General features: G+C 46.5%; 1 protein-coding gene across 7 annotated transcripts in view; it reads left to right on the forward strand.

The window, feature by feature from the left end:
• LOC141983330 (mitogen-activated protein kinase kinase kinase 3-like) overlaps nt 1-23,657 on the forward strand; it is a 113,373-nt gene that overhangs the window by 47,642 nt on the left and 42,074 nt on the right. For 5 of the 7 annotated variants that reach the window (XM_074946363.1, XM_074946366.1, XM_074946364.1 and 2 more), the window contains exon 3: nt 4,330-4,439. In XM_074946363.1, coding sequence (XP_074802464.1) covers nt 4,330-4,439 — 110 coding nt within the window. Of the gene's footprint in view, nt 1-2,134; nt 2,410-4,329; nt 4,440-23,657 lie in introns of those variants that run through there. The other 2 variants (XM_074946365.1, XM_074946369.1) reach the window with 2 other exon arrangements.

Below are 23,657 nucleotides of genomic sequence, written 5' to 3' on the forward strand. Positions count from 1 at the left end.
CTGATCCAGGTGTAATCAAACCACTGACGTGATCCGATCTGGCTTGCAAATCAGCCATCAGTTTAGTGGAAAGGCAGCATAGTGAAGCCATTTTTTATGTATTACTGGGAGGGGGCTCAAGATATGAGTTTTCCATGACTCCATTACCCCGAGCAAAATCGCGACATGTGCCAAGGAAACCCTCACTTCCCCCAAGCTTGCTGTTGTCACTAGGATTTTAGCCAATAAAGTGGAGAACTTCAGGGCTTTCATCTCTCCTCTTCATTATGGGTAACCATCTTCCTTCTATGACCTCATCTCATGCTTCATGCACCACAACTATATCATCCTAAATGTCGTGTTGATGGCTCTAATTGGCTTGGTATTGCCCATTCCCCTCCAGCCAGCAGAGTTCTGTTTTGTTGTTAGTTAGTTTAACTTGTGTCCGGATTTGCTGGCATTCCAAATTAAATTCCATGGCTTGTGTCCAGAAACCTATTTGGGGTCAGGGGAAACCAGTGCAAGTGTCCAGGTTGCCAGTGAACGCTACAGATGTTCAGTTGTTTCTCAGCCTCTTTGCATTTTGCATGGTTGGTCAGCTCCAGCTTCCTTCCAGTTAGTTGCCTTGCAAGCTTTTTTCGGTTTACCGTCCCTGAAGACCACTGGGGTCAGTGCTTACAGTGTGCACGGAGGGAGGGGGTTTCAAATTTAAAATTAGAACTCGAGGCAGGTAGTTGAGGGGTGCACTTTCAGCACTGCCTTACCAATGATGCTGACCCAGATTATACTATAACCCCCCATTTTTTTTCAAACCACTTCAATGGTGGATTCTCTGTAACTTGAAGTCTTTAAACCACGATTTGAGGACTTTAGTAACTCTGCCAGAGGTTAGGGGTCTGTTACAGGAGTGGGTGAGAGGGGTACTGTAGCCGGCACTGTGCAGGAGGTCAGACTAGATGATCAGGATGGTCCTTTCTGACCTTAAAGTCTGTGAGTCTAAACCCTGACTGGGATTGTGGTAACTACTCATTTGGGAACAAAACTGAAGCACTGATCCTGATCAGGCCAATGGGGGCTGCGGGAAGCAGCGGTCAGCACATCCCTCAGCCCACGCCGCCATTGGCCTGGAATGGCAAACCGCGGCCAGTGGGAGCTGCTATTGGCCGAACCTGCAGACTCTGCAGGTAAACAAACCGTCCTGGCCCATCAGTGGATTTCCCTGATGGGCTGCGTGCCAAAGGTTGCCGATCCCTGTCCTAGGCTAACACCTTAAGCACTGGACTGGCCTTTCTCTGATTGGTTTTACACTGGTGTTATTCCATGAACTTTATTGGAGTTCTGGGTTTACACTGGTGTAACTGAAAACAGAAACTAGCCTTTTGTGTAGTACATTAACTCCAGGCTTACTCTGATTTAGGAAACTACAATAGGTTTGCGGTGGGAGAGGGAAGAAAATAATCACTCTTGGCAGAAAAACAACCACAAAGTCTCTCTCAATTCCCTGCTAGTTCCATTTGTGCACAGTCACATACAGAAAGTGGTCTGCCCAAGGAGTAAAGGGTTAGATAAATTGCTGCTGTGGCTATAGACGGAGAGGTGGATCCACGCAGGCGCCTGCACACAGGTTTTTCTAAAGACTTGGTGCTTTTTGGGTAGCAATTTTTCAGATTTTAATTAGTGCTAAATATGGCCCTCATCCTCAGCACTTAAGCAGGTGTGGGTCCTATGGGGGCAGATCCTCAGCTGCTGTAAAATTATTGTCGTTCCATTGAAGTCAAAGGTAGCGTTAAGCACGTGCTTAAATGCTTTGCTGGATTGGCCCATGAATGTCTGGAGTAGGCACTTCCTTCTTAGAGGAACTACACCAGCCTGATCCAAAACCCATTGAGTTCAATGAGAGTCTTTCATTTGGTTGTGGCCCAGACTCCTTGCAGACTGTTGAAGTGTACTCACTCTGAGTAAACCCCACAGTCGATGGTGCACTTGGTCTGCTCCTCATCAGCTCACTACATTACTTCGCTCTTCACCTCTATGTTGCAAGAAGCATTCTAGATTTTTGTTCCAAAATCCACTTGTTCCTCACAGGAGGAAGAGCAATAAGGAAATGGCTTGCACGTGGGAGCAGCACAGCATTGCTTTTTGACTTGCTGGCTGCTGTATGAGTCATTTCAGAACTTCTTAAATGTTAGGCTGTTCCTGTTTGTTGGTGTATTTTGCACTGTGGCAAGCTTCCCTAAAACAGCCTTGCCAACGTGCGTCAATCCTGATCTGCAGCAACGTCTTACAGGCCTCTTCGGAGCAGACGCGGTTGATAGTGCTGACACTTGCGTGGTTCTGTGATATGAACAAATGTCCTTTGGAGCTTAGGAAGAGACAGGTCTTCTTTTGGAACTGCAGATGCATTTACAGCAGTATCTCCACTGGTGGAAGGTTCGTAGTGCATTTTGTGTTCTCCTAGGGTAACCCGCTGGGGAGGGTGTATTACATGGTTCAACTCTGTGCTCCATCCACAGAGAATGTGTGTCAGTTACAGCCCTCAGCTAGAGAGCCATGGCTCTTTAGTTCGTGTTTCTAAGTCTGGAGGACTCTGGTTCAGTCCCTGATGTGTCAGCCAAGAGGGCAGCCACCATCACACTACCAGAAATTGGACTCTACCATTCCACATTTAAGCCCTGTTTGTCTGTGGTGGTGGTTATTATTATTGCCCACAGTGCACATTAGCAGGTTTGTAGTAGGGCTGGTTGAAATATGTTGAATGAAACTTCTTGTTTTTGTTGGTGGGGGAAAAGGTGATTTTTTGTTTGTTTTTTTTTTTAAGAAATCGGAGGGTTTTTGTGAAAAATACCTGGTATTTTTTCTTCAAAATTTTCTGTTTATTTTTTTTAATGAATCTGGAAAACTAGTCATCCTTTTTTTGTTGTAAAAAAATAAAAATCATGAAAAGTCCTTTTCATTCTAAAAGTTTAGAAAAGAACAATTTTTCAGTGACTTGAAATTTTATTTTGAAAATTTGTTTTCACTCGTGCCCCCCCACCCCAGTAATTTCTCCAACCACCCCACTTCCCTTTTTCAGTGGCAACACAGAAGAAGGGTGTGTAGGGGGTTAAAAATGAATTTTTAATATAATCTGAATAGGTATTTCTTTTCTAAACCTACAGAATGAAAATCATGGAATTTTTCCTTCCCATTTTTGACTGCTCTGTTGAGGAGGCATGGCCGCCGCAGAGGTTAGGACATGCTGCATGTTTAGAAGAATCCCTCCAGACCCTTCCTGTTGCAGGATTGCTCATCATAAAATCCAGCCCCACACAGTGTTCGGGAGAGGAACCAGTGCTGGTTTTGAGCTTAGGCCCCAAATCCCACTGGATTCAATGAAAAGATTCCCAGGGTCTTAGTAGTGTTTGGACCAGCAACTACATGATTTCACGCTGTTTTCTGTGTGTGCCCATTTCTTGCCTCTTTCTTCTCAGCACTGCAGATAATGTCTCAGTATTTTCTCATAGCGTTAGGGTGCTGCGTGCTGGACCTTTCACACCTTCACAGTTGAGTGGGTTTCTTAGTACAATTTCTTTCTTGCTTGCAGTGTTTGACTCTTGTTGGGGGAGTTTGGATGTTTGTTGGAGGCACTTGCTTATTCTAAAGAGCTTTCCAAGAACCTACCTTTGTCCAGTCTCTCTGGTTTTAATAGCTGGAATTTTGCCAGTGGAGGAACCTGTAGCCGGATTCAGAGGATATGATAATAGGTATAGGCACTTAAAAAAGGAGAAGGGTGGTTTCAGACTAAATAGGGCTTGGAGCCACCAAAATCCGCTCCCCCCCCATCCGCCCCAGACAAGCAGTTTATTTCCCCCGTCCCCAGTGGATTCCGTGGACTTTCGTTTCCAGGCTACCTGGATAGAACTCTGGTTGCCCAGTGACTCTAGCTCCCCTCCAGCCACCAGTCGTGGACCCTAAAGAATCCTGCCTTAAAACATCTCTGAAAAGAAATTAGGACACATGCATGTGTGTGTGATGGGGAGTGAAGAGTCTGGTCCAAACCACTGATGCCAACAGAGACTCCCACTGAACTCAATGAGCTTTGGATCAGGCTCGAAAGGCTAATATTTTGAGGCAGTTTGCCCTTTGCACAGAGTTAAGTGGGAACACCCTATGAAAAACAGGGAGAAGGGAATCCTCCTCCATGCTGGGGAGCTAAGGGGAGAAGCCTGTGCTGTACAATACTCAGCTTGAAAAAGAGCATCGGGGCTGTGAATGCTTTGCATTTCTGTCCTCAGCTCGCACTGTGTGTACACAACGGTGCTTCAGGGTAGACGTTCCTCCGCATGCTACACTCATCCTCTTCTTTTGCAGATGAAGAGGAAGCGCTTAACTCTATTATGAAGGATCTGGCCGCATTGGGCAAATGCGGGGGACTGCTGGACAGCAACAGGAACAAAACCAGCATTCACTCCAACAAACAGGTGAGCTACCTCCGGAATCCCATCTGCATGGCTGGCTCAGTCAGAGTTCTGGAGTTCCACATAGAAATCTGGGCATTGCTTCAGTCACTGCATGGAGAAATGTGATTCATTCAGGTGCCATAGGAAGGCATAGCTCTCTATGGACAGTTAAAGAGAAAACAGGCTCCCTGCTTCAGAATTTGTGCCGTCTAATGCAATAACTGGCAACTCCCACCAGAACAGGAAGTTAAGAGCTATGGGCCTGATTCTCAGAGGTGCTGAGTACCTGCACATACAGTTAATGGCAGTAGTGGGTGCTCAGCACCTCTGAAAATCAAATCACTTTACCTAGGTGCCAACAATCAACAAATGCATTAGATGTTAAACCAGTGATCTAAGTACCTGGTACATCATGAAACTGTGTGCTGTTTAAAACAATAACTCTTCACTGAGAAGTTGAGCGCAGCTGAATTCAGTCTGCAGCTCTTAGGTGATAGGGTACTCTGTCTTGTTAAAATTGGGCAGGGTTATTGCAATTCTGTTTCAAAAAGAAGGTAAATATGAGGTCTAATTCTGAAGCTCCCGTGGACTTCAAGGACAGGCATATATTGATTAATTTTCCTTATTAATAATATTTGTATTACTGTAGAGCCTAGGAGCCCAAGTCATGGACCAGGACCCTATTGTGCTAGGCACTGTACAAATAAAGAGCCAAGAGATGGTCCCTGCCCCACAAGATTCTCTTATTATTTGTGATATGAGAGTGTGGAGTGAGCCAGTGTTGTACAGACACATGGTAGGAGTCATTGCCTGCCCCAAGGAGCTCTCAGAGTAAACAGGCAGGACCGACTAAGAGTAGGAGAAAGGAATGTTAGCCCCATTTTACAGAAGTGGAAACTAAGGCACAGAGATTAAGTAATTTTTTTCTACCAAGGTCTCGCACACATACTGTGGCATAGCTAGAAATTGGGCCTAGATCACATGTGTCCTAGCCAAGCGCCTTAACCACAAGACCAATCTTCCATCCCTTTGTTAATATTGTGTTGAATAAAACGGTTGCTTACCAGGTTACGATGCTGTAATTCTGAAAAGATGAACCAGTCAAGTAAGTTGAGTTTAGAATATCAGCTAGCTGTGCCATGTGTCATAGACCTGTTCTACCTCAGATATTTTTTAAGGGCTGAAATAAAAGCATGGGAGTGACAGATATTCACGCTTTTAGAAGAAAAGGCCACTTTTATATGGGTGCCTAAAGATGGATATAGGTATCTAAGTTTAGGCTCCTAATTCTAAGGTAGATCTAATGCTGTTTGTTCTGTATGCAGAATATACAGTAGAGATTTCTCAAATTGCAGTATGGACAAGAGAGGAAATTTTTTTGCACTCAGTTTATACAATTGTCTAAATAACTAGAAGTCAAAAGAAATGGACAACCATGGAAGAAATACTTCAGCAAATCCACATGAAGAAAAGAAGTACTTGTGGCACCTTAGAGACTAACCAATTTATTTGAGCATAAGCTTTCGTAAGCTACAGCTCACTTGGTTGTCCATTTCTTCTAGTGCTGTGACCAGGCAGTAGGTTGTAATTAATTTCATGCTGATTGAGTGGCTATCAAGTAAGGAGAAAAAAAATCATCCTTTACAATTTTCATGCGTGTTATCATGACGTTGGTACCTATACAAATGTTTGTGAATTCATTAGAGAAAAATCCTTTCCAGTAGTCCCTCTAGAGTTTGAAACAGACATACACATGTGCATCTGCGTATATCTATAAAGCGCAGCCTGGGTGTAACGGCTGTCCAAGTGAATCACTGAACTTGTTCAGCTTGTATTGAAGAGTCCAAGATGTTTACAAAAGTGACCGGGAAACTCAGAGTTGGCTCCCTACAGCTGCAATAGAATCAGATGATCCAGCACAGGTCAGGATGGCTTGGAGTTGAACATGTTACGCACGATGAGGGTGAAGAGCATAGCAAACCATGTTGGGACGTGAGCCTAGATTCAGAGGATTTTTCTTAAGTAACGTATTTCTTCTGCGAAGGCAGAAAATTCTTAGCTGTCTTTGAGGCTGTGGACATATACAGTGTATACAACTGTATAGTAGTATTCGCCCAGTTGAAAGCAAGGAGAATACCAGTAGTCGGTGGGTGAATACTGAAAAACAGAAGTTATACAACAGAGCGAGAATCTTTCACGTGTGCTTGTATATATGGACACACACCCCCACCTTAATTTATAACGCAGTCTGTTTATATCAGGTGTGGGCAAACTTTTTGGCCCAAGGGCCACATCTGGGTATGGAAATTGTATGGTGGGCCATGAATGCTCATGAAATTGGGGGTTGGGGTGCGGGAGGGGTTAGGGCTCTGGGGCGGGGCCAGAAATTAGGAGTTCAGGATGTGGGAAGGGGCAGGAGGGTTGGGGTCTGTGTGGGGGGGGTGAGGGCTCTGGGATGGAGCTGAAGATGAGGGTTTGGGGGTGCAGGAGGGTGCTCTGGATTGGGACCAAGGGGCTCAGAGGGCAGGAGGGGGATCAGGACTAGGGCAGGGGGTTGGGGCAAAGGAGGGGGTCAGGGGTGCAGACTCCAGGCGGCGCTTACCTCAAGCAGCTCCCGGAAGCAGCGGTATGTCTCCTCTCTGCCTCCTACGCATAGGGGCAGCCGGGGGCTCTGCACGCTGCCCCGTCTGCAGGCACCGCCCCTGCAGTTCCTATTGACTGCAGTTTCTAGCTAATGGGAGCTGCGTGGGTGTTGCTTGGGGCAGGGGCAGCTTGCTGAGCCCCCTGGCTGCCCCTATGCCTAGGAGCCAGAGTGGGACATGCTGCTGCTTCCAGGAGCCACGTGGAGCTGGGCAAACCCCAGCCCCCGCTCTCCAGCAGGAGCTTGAGGGCTGGATTAAAACATCCGAAGGGCCAGATGTCGCCCCCGGGCCGTAGTTTGCCCACCCCTGGTTTATATTGTATCATTCTCTGATATCTGCCCTCTTTCCTTAAACCTTATGATGGCAGGATCCGTGTTTTCTTTCTTTGAGTATTGCACTAATTCTTGGAAAAGCTTCTTGGAATCATTTGGACCGGCCCACCAATTGTGTCCCATGTGATTTTTAGCTGTCATGATGACAGACCAGACACATGTGCTAAGCGGTATGGCCACTTAGAACCTTGTGCTTTTGGGTGGTCAGATGGTCAGCACTCCCTTCTCTTCACACTCCTCTGGCTGAGAACTTCACACCAACTGAGCCCAATCCCACAAGATGAAGGGCATTGGAGCCCTGAATTACTGCTTCAGTTACTGGACTAGTTGGAACATGTCAGGTTTCTGTACCGGCAAAACTTAGTTTGTGAAGCATGGAATGGCAAGCCATGTGGATAAATTCTGATTGCCGGGGGGGGAGGGGCAAAAATTTGAAAACAAACATTTTGGCTAAAAACCAAAACATTTCTATTTGGGTGTGCTGCTGCAGGGCCTTATGGGCATTGTAGTTCTGGTGCCTCATGTCTCTGTTTTCCTCTATGAGCGAGACTTACTGGCCAGACTACATCTCCCATAATGCACTGGCTTCTCTCACCAAAAGGGAGACTGTGGTGCATCGTGAGAAACAGTCCACGGTCGTCGTCTAGCAAGGGAACCTGGCCTAGATCGGAGAATGGGGACATCAGGCAACTGAACTGCACAAGGCGCTCTATAGCAGCACATCCAGATATAAATGTTTCCATTTTCGAGTGTTCGTTGTTTTTTTTAAGTCAGATTTTCCATGGAAAGTAAACATTTTTTAAAGAATTTTATTTAGTCAGCAGCACATTGTTCCATTTATAACCAACAGTTTGAATGAAAAACTTTCACCTTTTTCTGTGTCTTTCGCAAGGCAGGAGTCCTTTGTTTGTGGAAGAAACATGATAGGAAAGGATGCTATAACGTTTGTACGCACACCCCCCCCACACACACACCCATTCCACAGGGCTCTCTTGACACCTATCATCCCAGTTCCTCTGACATTAGCTAAACTCCTTTCTTAACTGACATTAGCTTAATTCCAGAAACTGCCCGATATAATGACTATTAAAATTGTACAAAAATGGGAAGTCATGTGTGCCAGTAAGTGCATGTGCATTTTCATGTGTGCAACACAAAATTTCATCTTTAAAATACTCAGTTTTTTGTTCCAGAGCCTTTCGCAGGGAGAAATTTTCTGGAGACCAAATGTTCATAGATTGCTGGTTTTCCCATCAAACCACGTGAAATGTGCTGGCTTTTTTACATGTTTCTATGTGAATATGTATCTTGGTGCAGCACTAAATTTTGAATTTCAAATGCTGTGCTGATGGGATGATAAGCTGTAAATAGCTCTTATCCTTTCCAGCTATAGAGCTCATTATCCCTATTTTTCAGATGAGGAAACTGAGGCATGTGAATGGAAAGTGGCTTGCCCAAGCTCATCCACGAGCAGCAGAGCTGGGAATTGAACCCAGGTCTCTTGAGACCTAATTCAGTGCTTTATCCACTAGGTTGCACTACCGCCTTGGTTTATAGGAGAAGTAAGGTAAAGACATTTTGGGAGAAGAAGAAACATAAGGAGGCAAGAGATAGGGAACATAATATTAAAAAAGATATTTTGGAAAGGATATAGACCAGGGGTGGGCAAACTTTTTGGGCCGAGGGCCATATCTGGGTGGGGAAATTCTATGCAGGGCCAGGGCAGGGGGTTCGGGTGTAGGAGGGAGTGCGGGGTGTAGGGCGGGTGTGGTGTGCAGGAATGGGCTCAGGGCAAGGGATTGGGGCAGAGGAAGGCTGCGGGTTGAATGAGGGGGCTCAGGGAAGGGGGTTGGGGTGCGGCAGGGGGTGGGAGGGTGTGGGGTGCGGCGTGGGGCAGGGCAGGGGACTGGGGGTATATGGGGATGTGGGGTGAAGCAGGGGGCTGAGGGCAGGGGGTTGGGGTGCAGGAGGGGTGTGGGGTGCAGGCAGGAAGTTGGGGCTTGGGATGCAGGAGGGGTTCGGGCTCCGACCCGGCGCCACTTACCTAAAGCGGCTCCAGGGTGGCAGAGGCATGCACCAGGGCCAGGGCAGGCTGCCTGCCTGCCTGCCCTGGGCCCATGCAGTGCCGCTCCGGGAAGTGGCTGGAACCACATCCCTGCGCAGCCCCTGGGGGTGGGCAGGCACAGGGCTCCACGCGCTGCTCTTGCCACACCTCCAGGTGCATCCCACGAAGCTCCCATGTGGGGCGGTGCCTGGAGGCAAGGGCAATGCACGGAGCCCTCTGCCCCCCCCACCCCCCACCGGGGCCCCAGGGACGTGGTGCTGGCCTCTTCTGAGAGCGGCGCGGGGCCTGCGGCACCACAGAGGGTAATCCCGTGGGTCAGATCTAAAGCCCTGATGGGCTGGATCCGGCCCGCGGGCCGTAGTTTGCACACCCCTGATACAGACCTTTCTTGCTTCTGGGTTTAACCCCCAACCTCTAACAAATTGGGGATTTAGAATAAACTTTCCCTGGGGACAGGTTTCCCTTTTAACTACTGCTAAATGGTTTCATCCTCTGAAGCAGCTAATATTGCTACTGCCAGGCGTGATGCTGGACCACTGGTCTGATCCAGTCTGGTGACTCCTGTGTTCGTATAACATAGGGAAGGAGAGTGAGAGAAGGAAAAGAGGAAAGAGTAATTGAAAATAATATGGAGAAAGATGCACGGTGATCTGTTATAGGGGAAAAAAATGGGGTAAAGCCAGAAGGGGAAGGAAGGTTAAAACAAAGCAAGGGGGAGAGAGAATGAGTTTTATACATTTTTAAAAAGCGATTATTTGTGGATTGCCATTGTTACAATTCAGTACAACAGATGATACACACTTATAATAACAATAACCTCTGCAGTAGAACCTCAGAGTTACAAACTGAGCAGTCAACCCCACACCTCATTTGGAACCGGAAGTACACAGTCAGGCAGTAGCAGAGCCTCCCCCCCCCCCCCCCCAAAAAAAAAAAAAAGCGAATACAGTACAGTACTGTGTTAAACTACTGAAAAAATAAAGGGAAAGTAGCATTTAGTTTCAAAGCTGTATTAAGTCAATGTTCAGCTGAAAACTTTTGAAAGAACAACCATAATGTTTTGTTCAGAGTTACGAACAACCTCCATTCCCTAGGTGTTCGTAACTCTGAGGTTCTACTGTACTACTTACATAGTGCTTTTCAACAATAGATCTCAAAGCATGTTACAAAGGAGGTTGGTCTGTTATCCCCATTTTACAGATGGGGAAAGTGAGGCATGTGGCAATGAAGTGACTTGCCTAAGTTCGCCTCAGAATCCAGTGGCAAAGGTGGGAATAGAACCCAGGCCTCCTTGGTCCCAGTCTGGTGCTCTAGCCACTAGCTGTCACTGGCCCATACACATCACATTGTGCCTTCCTTTAAACTGCAAAGCTTTGGGAGAGGTATGGATGCATGACAGTCTTGCACCCTGACCTAGTGGGTGTAGTCTATGGGGTAGGAGGTGTTGGGTACAATTTTCCAAGCCCAGATCTTAGTGCTTTGTGCTGTATAATTCTAAAATACCAGGATAGTGCAGAGAGGCTAACCCACTATCTGCCTTTCTCCAAGCAGGACACTTCCAGTAGACATCGCCTTACCATGGGCTTCTGAGCTAACCACACATTGTGCCTTCCCATGTGGAGGGAAAGGGAGGAGATGAACAGGGAGAGACGAAAAAAACTAAATTGTTGAAGAGCCTGGCAACTAGACATGCTGGGGATCCATGCAGATAATTCCTAATGCCAAGGATTAGTCATGTCCTATTGTGGTTTAGGGACATGGTCCAGATGTCTGGATTATAACGTTTTGTTGCTAAAAACAGGGGTAAGGGTAGAACAAATCCAAGCAAAGTGTAAGTGAATGAATTAGTTGGGGAGCCCCCTTGTCTGTGTTGGAAGACCGAGGTCAGTGTGTTTGGGGTTAGAGGTTTAGAAGTGAACCCATCACTTCTCGGATTTACAAAGTGTAACTAGAACTGTACCAGTCGAATGCAGCAGTGCCCAGTGAATTCCTGAACTAGTGAATGGAAAGAGAGGAGAACAATATGCCCTGCTCCCTATCCTACAGTACATGAAGGAGCCATCCACCAACTAATAGGGAAACTACCACAAGGGAAAAGGCACGGAAGTCAGACTGGAACTTTGGGCAGAGCAATAACAGAGCTTTTACAGAGAGTTTTTCGTCTGGACATTTCAAGTGCTTTCCAAACATGGGTCAGTGTCATTATCACCATTTGACAGAAGGGGAAACTGAGGCAGAGTAACCTGTCCTAGGTCCCACAGCAGGGCAGTGGCACAGCTGGGAATAGAATGCTGGTCTCCCAGGCCAGCACAACAGTGTACAGTAAGGGGAAGAGAATTCCAGAGTTCTGGGGCTTTAACGGTAATGGTCCTGCCTCTTGTCTGTCTGAAATTTTAACACCAAAGAGTCGGCAGCTCCATACCCATTAATCTTGTTTGCCACAATGGGGTGTGAAGCAAGAGGCACTCCCTACTGTGGCCTAAATTATTGAAGGTTTTAGGCCAAGATTGTCAAGGGACTCATGATTTTGGGTGCCCAACTTTTGATGCCTTTAAAGGGTCCAGATGTTCAGATGCTGGGACTCTCTGTAAAGTGCAATCCAGATCACTGGTCACTTTTATGAATAGTGGCTTTAAAAAATAGCAGTACATCTAGGATCAGACGAAACACCCTACTTCCGAACAATGCCAAACTTTGTGGGGGTGGTGGTGGCTGGCTTGAAATCTGAACCGAAGGGTGGTTCAGAATTTTGCAAATGGCACTGTTAGAACGGGTTGGTCCAATACCTTTGAATATGCCTAAATTTGTGGGGGAGGGGGCAATTGGAAAATTTGCAAAATGGGGAGCCCCTGTTGGCTGAACCAAACCCTCACTTATGAACATTCTTAAACTTCAGGGTGTTTGAAACTCAACCCAGATATACCTTACGTCCGTTTAAGGCTTATTACTGTAGTATCTGAGCACCTCACAATCTTTAATGGGTTTATCCCCCAATATAGAATCATAGAATCATAGAATATCAGGGTTGGAAGAGACCCCAGAAGGTCATCTAGTCCAACCCCCTGCTCGAAGCAGGACCAATTCCCAGTTAAATCATCCCAGCCAGGGCTTTGTCAAGCCTGACCTTAAAAACCTCTAAGGAAGGAGATTCTACCACCTCCCTAGGTAACGCATTCCAGTGTTTCACCACCCTCTTAGTGAAAAAGTTTTTCCTAATATCCAATCTAAACCTCCCCCATTGCAACTTGAGACCATTACTCCTCGTTCTGTCATCTGCTACCATTGAGAACAGTCTAGAGCCATCCTCTTTGGAACCCCCTTTCAGGTAGTTGAAAGCAGCTATCAAATCCCCCCTCATTCTTCTCTTCTGCAGACTAAACAATCCCAGCTCCCTCAGCCTCTCCTCATAAGTCATGTGCTCTAGACCCCTAATCATTTTTGTTGCCCTTCGCTGGACTCTCTCCAATTTATCCACATCCTTCTTGTAGTGTGGGGCCCAAAACTGGACACAGTACTCCAGATGAGGCCTCACCAGTGTCGAATAGAGGGGAACGATCACGTCCCTCGATCTGCTCGCTATGCCCCTACTTATACAACCCAAAATGCCATTGGCCTTCTTGGCAACAAGGGCACACTGTTGACTCATATCCAGCTTCTCGTCCACTGTCACCCCTAGGTCCTTTTCCGCAGAACTGCTGCCTAGCCATTCGGTCCCTAGTCTGTAGCGGTGCATTGGATTCTTCCATCCTAAGTGCAGGACCCTGCACTTATCCTTATTGAACCTCATCAGATTTCTTTTGGCCCAATCCTCCAATTTGTCTAGGTCCTTCTGTATCCTATCCCTCCCCTCCAGCGTATCTACCACTCCTCCCAGTTTAGTATCATCTGCAAATTTGCTGAGTGTGCAATCCACACCATCCTCCAGATCATTTATGAAGATATTGAACAAAACCGGCCCCAGGACCGACCCCTGGGGCACTCCACTTGACACCGGCTGCCAACTAGACATGGAGCCATTTATCACTACCCGTTGAGCCCGACAATCTAGCCAGCTTTCTACCCACCTTATAGTGCATTCATCTAGCCCATACTTCCTTAACTTGCTGACAAGAATACTGTGGGAGACCGTGTCAAAAGCTTTGCTAAAGTCAAGAAACAATACATCCACTGCTTTCCCTTCATCCACAGAACCAGTAATCTCATCATAAAAGGCGATTAGATTAGTCAGGCATGACCTTCCCTTGGTGAATCCATGCTGACTGTTCCTGATCACTTTCCTCTCATGTAAGTGCTTCAGGATTGATTCTTTGAGGACCTGCTCCATGATTTTTCCAGGGACTGAGGTGAGGCTGACTGGCCTGTAGTTCCCAGGATCCTCCTTCTTCCCTTTTTTAAAGATTGGCACTACATTAGCCTTTTTCCAGTCATCCGGGACTTCCCCCGTTCGCCACGAGTTTTCAAAGATAATGGCCAAGGGCTCTGCAATCACAGCCGCCAATTCCTTCAGCACTCTCGGATGTAACTCGTCCGGCCCCATGGACTTGTGCACGTCCAGCTTTTCTAAATAGTCCCTAACCACCTCTATCTCCACAGAGGGAGATATCCTGGGAGACAGGGAAGTGCTATTATCCCTATTTTACAGATGGAGAATTGAGTTACAGACAGGGTAAGGATGAGATTCAGTTAGGCACCTTACTCCCATTGAAATCAAGGGGACTTAGGTGCCTAAATACCTTTGTGAATCTCACCCTCAGTGATTTGCCCCAGGTCTCATCGGAAGTCCAGTGCTAGAGCGTGGAACTGAATCTAGGTCTGGCTCCTGGGCCAGTACACTAACACTGGACCATTCTTCCTTCGACCTTTGGTCTTGGACCCATCTCTGACTTAGAGTAAAACTAAATCGTGCTCACTGCGCTATTTGCTTCATGCTTCTTAGTACAGTTATCTGTATTTCTGTACCTGTCCATAGTAAACTGCACTCAGCTGCTGTGGAGGAATGCATTAGTCTACGGTCTAATGCAACGACCAGACCTTTCCACACTCTTCATTAGACATTGCACCTCCCAGCTTCCACTCCACTTTGGACATGCGCCCCAACCCGATTTGTCTCCCAGCTCTGAGTGAGACCTCTCTAAATGGGAGCTGAGAGTGCTCAGTGTAGCCCAGCAGGATCTACATGATCTATTCTTTCTAAGCTGTTTCCATTTCAGGCTTAACTGCATGGTGTGGTGAGAGTATGTGTTTTTATTACGAAAGCAGTCTGCTCTTTAGGGAACTCTGCATAAGATCATGATTCACCTCCTTTGGAAGCACTTTTTCCATTTCCCAACATTTCTCCTAATCTAAACCAGTGAGCGTGGCCGCTTTTCCCAATTTCACAGTGAAAAGCAGGGGGAAAGGGAAGCAAAGCAGAGTTTGGCTAACCTCACAGGGTGTGTGTGTGTTTTTTAGCTGGACAAGTTCTAGTTAGAAGCAGTTAGAAGCAGTTGATCCATTTACCCCTCACTGGCCTGAAGGAGCTGGAGTGGAGGAGACTTCACAGTCCTTGCTGATCATTTCCTTTCCAACCTGCTATGGGCTGCGGCTAGATTTGCTTCGGTTTCAGAGTAGCAGCCATGTTAGTCTGTATCCGCAAAAAGAAAAGGAGGACTTGTGGCACCTTAGAGACTAACCAATTTATTTGAGCATAAGCTTTGGTGAGCTACAGCTCTCTTCCTCGGATGCATTTGCTTCAACATTTTTTCTCAGAAACCAGGAGGTTTCAGCCCTCTCTTTAATTAGCATTTTTAAGGAAGAGGCCAATAAAAAAATGAAAAGTTGGTGACGTGCTTGTGGTTGCCACGGTGGCTTGATTTTATTTTTCCTTTTAAGGCATTCCGAAGGTAGCAATTGAAATATCAGAAGGCATTTGTTATCTAGGCTCTGGGGAAACACCAGTAGCAATCCCGGGGAGGAGAGGGGTCAGAAATCAAGAGAACTTGGTGGTATTTCCTGTCACTTTTATTTACATGTGTATTATTATTGTTAATAATAATAATAATTATTGTATATTAAAATAGAGCCTAGAGGCTCCATCCAAGTTCAGGGCCCCATTATGTTAGGTGCTGTACAAACACTTAGAGCTTGTCTATACCAGGGTAAAAGGTGTCTTTTAAAACTCTAATGTAGACGTGGCAGATTGGATTTTATGTCTAAGGTGACCAGTGACACACCAGATGAAGGAGGGTTGAGTGACTAGGGTGCTTAGGACATGGGACACCTAGTTTCAAGTCTTTGCTCTGCCACAGATTTTCCTGTGTGACTTCAGGCAACTTATGCCTACGCTGCCATCAGGGGTGTGGTTGCAGCTCCCGTTGACATACCTGAGCTGGCTTTGATCTAGCTAGTGTGGGTGCCAGTAGTTGTAACAGCAGCAGCAAAGGCTAGCCTCATGAATACAGCCCTGTCCAGTCTCATGAATACCGCCTTGCCCAGGACTCTTAAGCAGCTGCCACAGCTATGCTGTTTGTTACTTGAGCTAGCTTTGATCTAGTTACACACCCCCTGACTGCAGCGTGGACTTGCCCAATGTCTCTTTGTGCCTCTGTCTGTAAAATGGGGATAATAGCACTGCCCTACCTCACAGGCTAAGTACACTGTGAAGTGCTCAGACGCTGCAGTATAAATACTTCATATAGATGGGGCTATAGGAATATAACCGGAGCTGTACTTTTTTTTATACCTATTTATAATATTGATCATTATTATAAACAGCTAAAGTAAGTGTCAGCTGTCCTCTCTACCTTCACTGACTGACTGAATTCTTAGGTGCCAGAAGCCAGATCTTGAGGAAGGGGGAAAGCCTTGTGATGCAGAGGACAGCTTGTCACTTACCAGATTAGCGGGGTGAACCGGTGTTGTCAGTTGCTTTTGTGTGTGTGTGTGTCCTTCCCGTGTGCTTTCCCAGCTCTGTGCAAATAGCTGGTTCAGCAGACCTTGATAGTACTACCCAGTGTGGTTAAGTGCTGGAGGCTGGAATGTCGTTGTCTCCGTAGCGCTGTTTAGGCCGCTCGGTGCTTTTGTTCTTGGAACTTCCCTGGTATTAGTAGATAATGCAGAAGACTTCAGTGTTACTCATAGAGAAAGACCACAGGCATGGCTCAGTGACACAGTCATCTGGCCAGGCTTATTGCCACCTAGACATAGTCGCTCCTTGGCTCCGTAGTTACAGGTACACTGACACGAGTTCCTAGTAGCAAGGAATGGCTCAGTTGGCAGCAGGAATTTCTGCCATCCCTTAGGCCATGCAAAGAATTAAGGTAAAGAAGACTGACATTTATAGGCTAAGAAAAACAGCTAAAATACCCAACCAATACACTGCCTTTTGATGTATTTTGTGACTTCTGTTCATTACTTCCCCGTGTTCCTAATATCTTGGACAAAACATCCCGATTCATTATATTGTCAAGCCATCTTATCTTGTACTCGATTGGGATGTATCTGTACTTGCTGGAATATATTTACATAAATATCTAGTGCCTAGCACACTAGCAACAACTTTGCCAAGATCATGTACAGGACAGTGAACTTGTAAGCATTTGCTTTAATACATGGCCTGACGGGTTCACAGCCTCTGGTTCAGGCCTTGGATCTTACACCAAATACAGAGAGCTTGGTGTATGTGTGTGGTGGGGGTGTCTGAAAACGTTTGTGCTACAGGAATACATGGGGCATATGAGAATGATTTTAATCTTATCCCTGTAAAGGTCAACTGCCTGCTACAGCGATAGGCAGCTTAGAGTGTGAGAGAAAAGATAGGACTGTGGACTGGGAGTCAAGAGACCTGCATTCTGTGCCACTGACCTGCTGTATGACCTTAGGCCAGTCATTTTGTCATCTCTGTGCCTCAATTTCCCGATCTTTAAAATTGAGATAATTATACTTAATAGTACTGGATGAAAAACTAGAGTATTTTTGTAAATGATTGAGAGGTATTTTGGTAAAAATCAATTTTTTGATTGAAAAAAAATCAGAAATTTTGTCCTGCTCTAATTCCTGCCCACGCTGTAAAGTGATTTGAACTCTGTGGGTGAAGCACTCAAGAGCTAAATAATATTAGTTAGCATGTCCCAGCATGGCCGCCTCTTGTTTCACTAAATGTATCACTTGCTTTTCTGCCACCTCTCTACCTTTTCTCCTGCACTGCCCAATACCTCCCATTGAAAGGAAGAAAGTGAATTAATATTGAATACCTGGCACATGTGTAGCCCAATTCATCAGGAAATCTCAAAGTGCTTTCCAAAGGAGGCTGTCGTTACCCTCTCCGGGCCTCAGTTGTAAAAGGGGGCTAAGTGATATGGCCAGGATTATGTAGCATCCCATGGCACAGGTGCTTGCTGTTGTGTAGCTTCATAAGAGAGTGGTAGGCTTCTTGCATGGCCCCTCAGCTACATGCAAGAGTCTCTTGTGATCTGCCCCTTAATATTTGCAGAGTGCTTTGAGATTCTTGTATGAATGGTGCTGTAATTGCTCATGTCTTGGTCTTGTGGTTGGGGCCCTGAACTAGGATTTGTGAGATTTGGGTTCAGTGCTTGGCTGTGCCACAGCCTTCTCTGTGATGTTGGGTGAATCACCCAGGATCAGATTTCCAAGTTTGCAACTTGGGCTTGATTTTCAGAGGTGCTCAGCACCCAGCATTGTCTTGGGACATCTGTGCCCAAATTTTCAAGAGCTGATCATGCAGTATGCTGAGCAGTTGTGAAAATCTGGCCTTCAGTCTCTTTGTACCTCCACTCCTACCTGCACAATGAGGATGATAATAACAGCACTTCCTTTGTCCCTTTTGTCTAGTTAGACTAAAAGCTCTTTAAGGCAGGGACTGTCTTTTGCTGTGTGTCGATACAGCACCTTGGTTGGGGCTTTGATCTTCATTGGGACCTCTAAGCAGTATCAAAATTCGAAAGGTTAATAATAATAATATACTGACGAAGTAGAAAGCATTGTGAATTAAATATTATTAGCTACAGATTTAATAACTTTATGTAAAGTGAGGGAAGGATTCAAAACAAGAATGTAACCACCTGATTAGCTTCCAGTTTTTCTCCCTCCCAAATGAGGGTTTTAAAACCCCTATTTTATGTTTTAGTGGTTTTTTATATATATATGTTTACATTCAAAGTATTTTTCTCCAATGTACCCTGCTTGTTTGTTTCTCTCCTCACAAGTGGAGCGCAATTATGTGGGGCAGCTGGTGTATTTTTGTTGGCCGCTGTCCGCGGAAGATCTGCCTTGTTGTTGTTGTTAATGTAGAAGAAAAGGATGCAGCAGGGTTCTTTTTTTTCTTTTCCCTCTCTGGAGTTTTTACAAGTGTGTTTGACATTTTCCAGCAATGAGCTGTTTTTAACTTATTTGTGTGAGAAACTGTTTTAATCAGCATAAATCTGCAATGCGTTTAAGCTTGTATTTGCTAAGATGGGGCAAATGTTGCATGTGGGCTTTCCATGGTACGCCCGCATCTTGAAGGCTGCGTACAGATGTAGTCCCCTCATCTCAAAAAAGATATACTGGCATTAGAAAAGGTTCGGAAAAGGGCAACTAAAATGATTAGGGGTTTGGAACGGGTCACAATATGAGGAGAGATTAAAGAGGCTAGGACTTTTCAGCTTGGAAAAGAGGAGACTAAGGGGGGGGATATGATCGAGGTATATATAATCATGAGTGGCGTGGAGAAAGTGAATAAGGAAAAGATATTTACTTTTTCCCATAATATAAGAACTAGGGGCCAGCAAATGAAATTAATGGGTAGCAGGTTTAAAACAAATAAAAGGAAGTTTGTCTTCACTCAGCACACAGTCAACCTGTGGAACTCCTTGCCTGAGGAGGTTGTGAAGGCTAGGACTATAACCGGGTTTAAAAGAGAACTAGATAAATTCATGGAGGTTAAGTCCATTAATGGCTATTAGCCAGAATGGGTAAGGAATGGTGTCCCTAGGCTCTGTTTGTCAGGGAGTGGAGATGGATGGCGGGCAGTGGCGTATTAACGCCTAGGCCGACAAAATTGCAGGGGCGGCAAATTTATAATAGCAGCCAGAGGCTGCTTCCCCCAGCGCCAGTTTGCGTACTCCACCCCTTCCCCGCCCCCTCTTTGCCTCTATTGGTCCCCTTCCCCAAATCCCCGCCCTGTCCCGGCCCCGCCTCCTCTCCTGTGCACCCCGCGTTCCCCCCCCCCTTCTTCGTGAAGCTGTTTCACCCACAAGCACTGGCGGGGAGCGGGGAGGAGCAGGACCGGGCGGCACGCTCAGGGGAGGAGGTGGAGCGGAGGTGAGCTGGGGTGGGCTAGGGCAGGGAGCTGCTGTGAGGGGGGGGCTCGGCAATTATTTCAGGGCCTAGGACGGCAAAATCATTAATCCGCCACTGATGGCAGGAGAGAGATCACTAGATCATTACCTGTTAGGTTCACTCCCTCTGGAGCACCTGGCATCGGCCACTGTCAGTAGACAGGATACTGGGCTGGATGGACCTTTGGTCTGACCCAGTATGGCCATTCTTATGTTCTTATGTTCACTCACAGCGTAATGATCAGGAGCTGTTCACAGTGCATAACAACATAGGTAAGGAAATAAACCAAATTGGACTCAATACTATTTTGGAACTGAGCTTGTAACATCCACCCAACTCTCGCTGATGGTGTTAGCTTTTATTAATTACGGTATAACCTACAGAATCCAATCAAAACCGCAATCCCCTTGCACTAGGCACTGTACATACACACACAGAAGTGACCTTGGCTTCCACCTAGAGGGCCCAGCTGAGATCAAGGACCCGTTAGACTAGGAGTCAGAGACAGTCCCCACCCTAAAACAGCTCACAAACAAGGCATACAAAGGGTGGAGGAAAGGGAGTATTCTCCTCACTCCACAGCTGGGGAAGCAAGGCAAACTGTCCTAATCATGTAGTTCTTGAAAGTGGGTCTGCAGATTTCCTAGTCAACAGTTGCTGCCCTGCTCCTACCCTGTGGCCCATTACTAGCCAACTGAGTAGGAGAAACCATGAAATCTGAAGTTACATCAAGCCATGCTTCCCTGGGCCTGGTGGGTGGAGCATGTGAACTCGGATTGGTCAGGGCTTCCTACTGAAACCTAAAGAGGGGCACAGGAAGTTGTCTGCACATCTGGGCTCTACCTGGCTGCTATGTTGGGCCCTGCCTTCTTGCTTGACTCCTGCGCTATGTCTACACTGGCAATTAAACGACAAAACTTTTGTCTTTCAGGGGTGTTTAAACCTGCCCCTGAAAGACAAAAATTTTGCTGAGACAAGTGCCAGTGTGAACAGCACGTTGTCAGCAGGAGCACTCTCCTGCAGACAAAGCTAACCCTGCTCATTGGGGTGGAAGTTTTTTGTTGGCAGGAGAGCCAACAAACAGCGGCTGCGTTGCACGACTTTTAGCTGCCTGGCTGTAGTGACACACTAAAAGTTGTGTAGTGTAGACCAAGCCCTGGATGCTGCTTTCACGACCTGTTCCTGGTTACTGCCCTGTTCCTGATCCTTGCCTCTGGTCTCTGAGTCTGGTTCCAACCCTTGGCACGACGCTCTGACTTCAGCTCTAACCCCAACCCTCGACCTGACTCTCTGTCTCCAGCTCTGACCCTTGGCCCGACTTCCAACTCCGACTCCTGCTCCAATCACCAGACCCAGTCACCTCCGTCTCGGCTCCAGCGCACGGAGAGAGTAAGTGACTTGGCCAAGGCTGCACAGGGAGTCTATTGCAGAGCAGGCAACTCACCCTGGCCATGGCCCCATCACTTTTTACCAACCATAAGGCCAAGCAACAGGAGGGAAGGGGCGGGGAGGAGCAAGGGGGGGTGGGGCTCAGCGGAAAAAGGGTCATGATGGTAGGAGTTCAGGGGGAAGGGGCAGTGCAAGGAGGTGGGGCCACGGTTTGGGTGCTGGTGGCCCCCGCACTTTTAGGGACCTTCCACTGCCCCAAATCTCTGCAGTTCTGGTACAGAGCGCTAAGCATACTGTCATCCTGCTCCCCTCCCTCTCTCTCACCCTGCTGCACTTGAGCCACTTGGGTTCAAAGGGGGAACCAATTAACGAGGGGAGTTTTAGTCCTATCCTCCCCTCCCCCTATACACACTAAACTAGTTATTTTCTTTCCATTAGCAACAAACGTATTCCCCACCTCCCTTCCAGCACAGGCTGTGAGCGGGCGGAGCGCTGATGAAGAATCAGTCGCATACTCCCTGCATCTGAAAAGGATAACTCTTGAATGGGTGGGTGACAACACTTCCTGAGCGTGTTTCTTATCTCTAACCCTGCATTTCCAGAGCATGAAGGCACAGTTTCCATACTCTCACCCTTCAGAAGGAAGGCAGGGCTAAAATGGCTGTGTCTCGGATGGGGGACCAGGAGCTAGCTACTCATTAGGATCATTTTTAAAAGGCCAGATCCTGAGAGGTTCTGAGTAATGCAACACACACTGAAGTCCAGGGATATTGCAGAGCTGAGGATTGGCCCCCTAAAAGCCATGCCTGAAGAGCGAACATACAGCATAGGGAGAGGTGAGCCAGTTTAGAATAATAAAGACCACCAGCCACCAATTTTTGGTGCTTCAGGAAAAGAGGGTATTTTTCCAGTTTTGAACCTTAAGTGCTAAAATATCCCAAGAAGGCCTCTTCTCCTGGTAAGTGCACTGGCTCCAGCCAGTACTGGAAGGAAAAGCATCAGAAATGCATGAGGAAGTGTGTTCCCACGAGAATTCCAGGTCTGTGCTATTCAGGTGCTTACATCAGAGTGCAGCCCGTTTGGAAAGCTTTGGATCAGCATCCACATTAGAGACAGGTCTAAGTGGTGAAGTATTGAACCGGATTTCAAACATCCCAAAATTCAGAGGGAGGAGGGGAGACTGTTTCAGGTCCAAGGGTTCTGGTTCAGAACCTTTCTAGAGGTAGCAGCCAGCTGCAAAATATGGATATGGATCTGGGCTTGGATTATGCAGTCCTCTGCTGCTTGGGGGGCATTTGGCCGAGGAGAAATGGGGTGGGTCAGGGCCATTCCCAATCAAAACTTTTGGATGCTCATTTGACGTGAACCCAAATCGCTGAGTCACTTCTCACTGACACCAGGATTCACTCCCTGAAAATCAGTGGATATTTACACTGTATAAATGAGAGGCAAATCAGGGCCAGAAATTTTTGAGATTCACCCCACTGGTGAAACAGGAAACGCAGGGAGAACATAAGAATGGCCATACTGGGTCAGACCAAAGGTCCGTCCAGCCCAGTATCCTGTCTACTAGCAGTAACCAATGCCAGGTGCCCCAGAGGGAGTGAACCTAACAGGTAATGATCAAGTGATCTCCCTCCTGCCATCCATCTCCACCCTCTGACAGACAGAGCCTAGGGACACCATTCCTTACCCATTCTGGCTAATAGCCATTAATGGACTTAACCTCCATGAATTTATCCAGTTCTCTTTTAAACCCTGTTATAGTCCTAGCCTTCACAGCCTCCTCAGGCAAGGAGTTCCACAGGTTGACTGTGCACTGAGTGAAGAAGAACTTCCTTTTATTTGTTTTAAACCTGCTACCCATTAATTTCATTTGCTGGCCCCTAGTTCTTATATTATGGGAAAAAGTAAATATCTTTTCCTTATTCACTTTCTCCACACCACTCATGATTTTATATACCTCTATCATATCCCCCCCTTAGTCTCCTCTTTTCCAAGCTGAAAAGTCCTAGTCTCTTTAATCTCTCCTCATATTGTGACCCGTTCCAAACCCCTAATCATTTTAGTTGCCCTTTTCTGAACCTTTTCTAATGCCAGTATATCTTTTTTGAGATGAGGGGACCACGTCTGTATGCAGTATTCAAGTTGTAGGCATACCATGGATTTATATAAGGGCAATAAGATATTCTCCATCTTATTCTCTATCCCTTTTTTAATGATTCCTAACATCCCGTTTGCTTTCTTGATTGTCGTTGCACACTGCGTGGACGTCTTCAGAGAACTATCCACAATGACTCCAAGATCTTTCTCCTGATTAGTTGTAGCTAAATTAGCCCCCATCATATTGTATTTATAGTGGGGGTTATTTTTTTCCAATGTGCATTACTTTACATTTATCCACATTAAATTTCATTTGCCATTTTGTTGCCCAATCACTTAGTTTTGTGAGATCTTTTTGAAGTTCTCTGCAGTCTTCTTTGGTCTTAACTAT

The sequence above is a fragment of the Natator depressus genome, chromosome 2, assembly GCF_965152275.1.
Source record: "Natator depressus isolate rNatDep1 chromosome 2, rNatDep2.hap1, whole genome shotgun sequence".
In the NCBI taxonomy this organism is placed as follows: Eukaryota; Metazoa; Chordata; order Testudines; family Cheloniidae; genus Natator; species Natator depressus.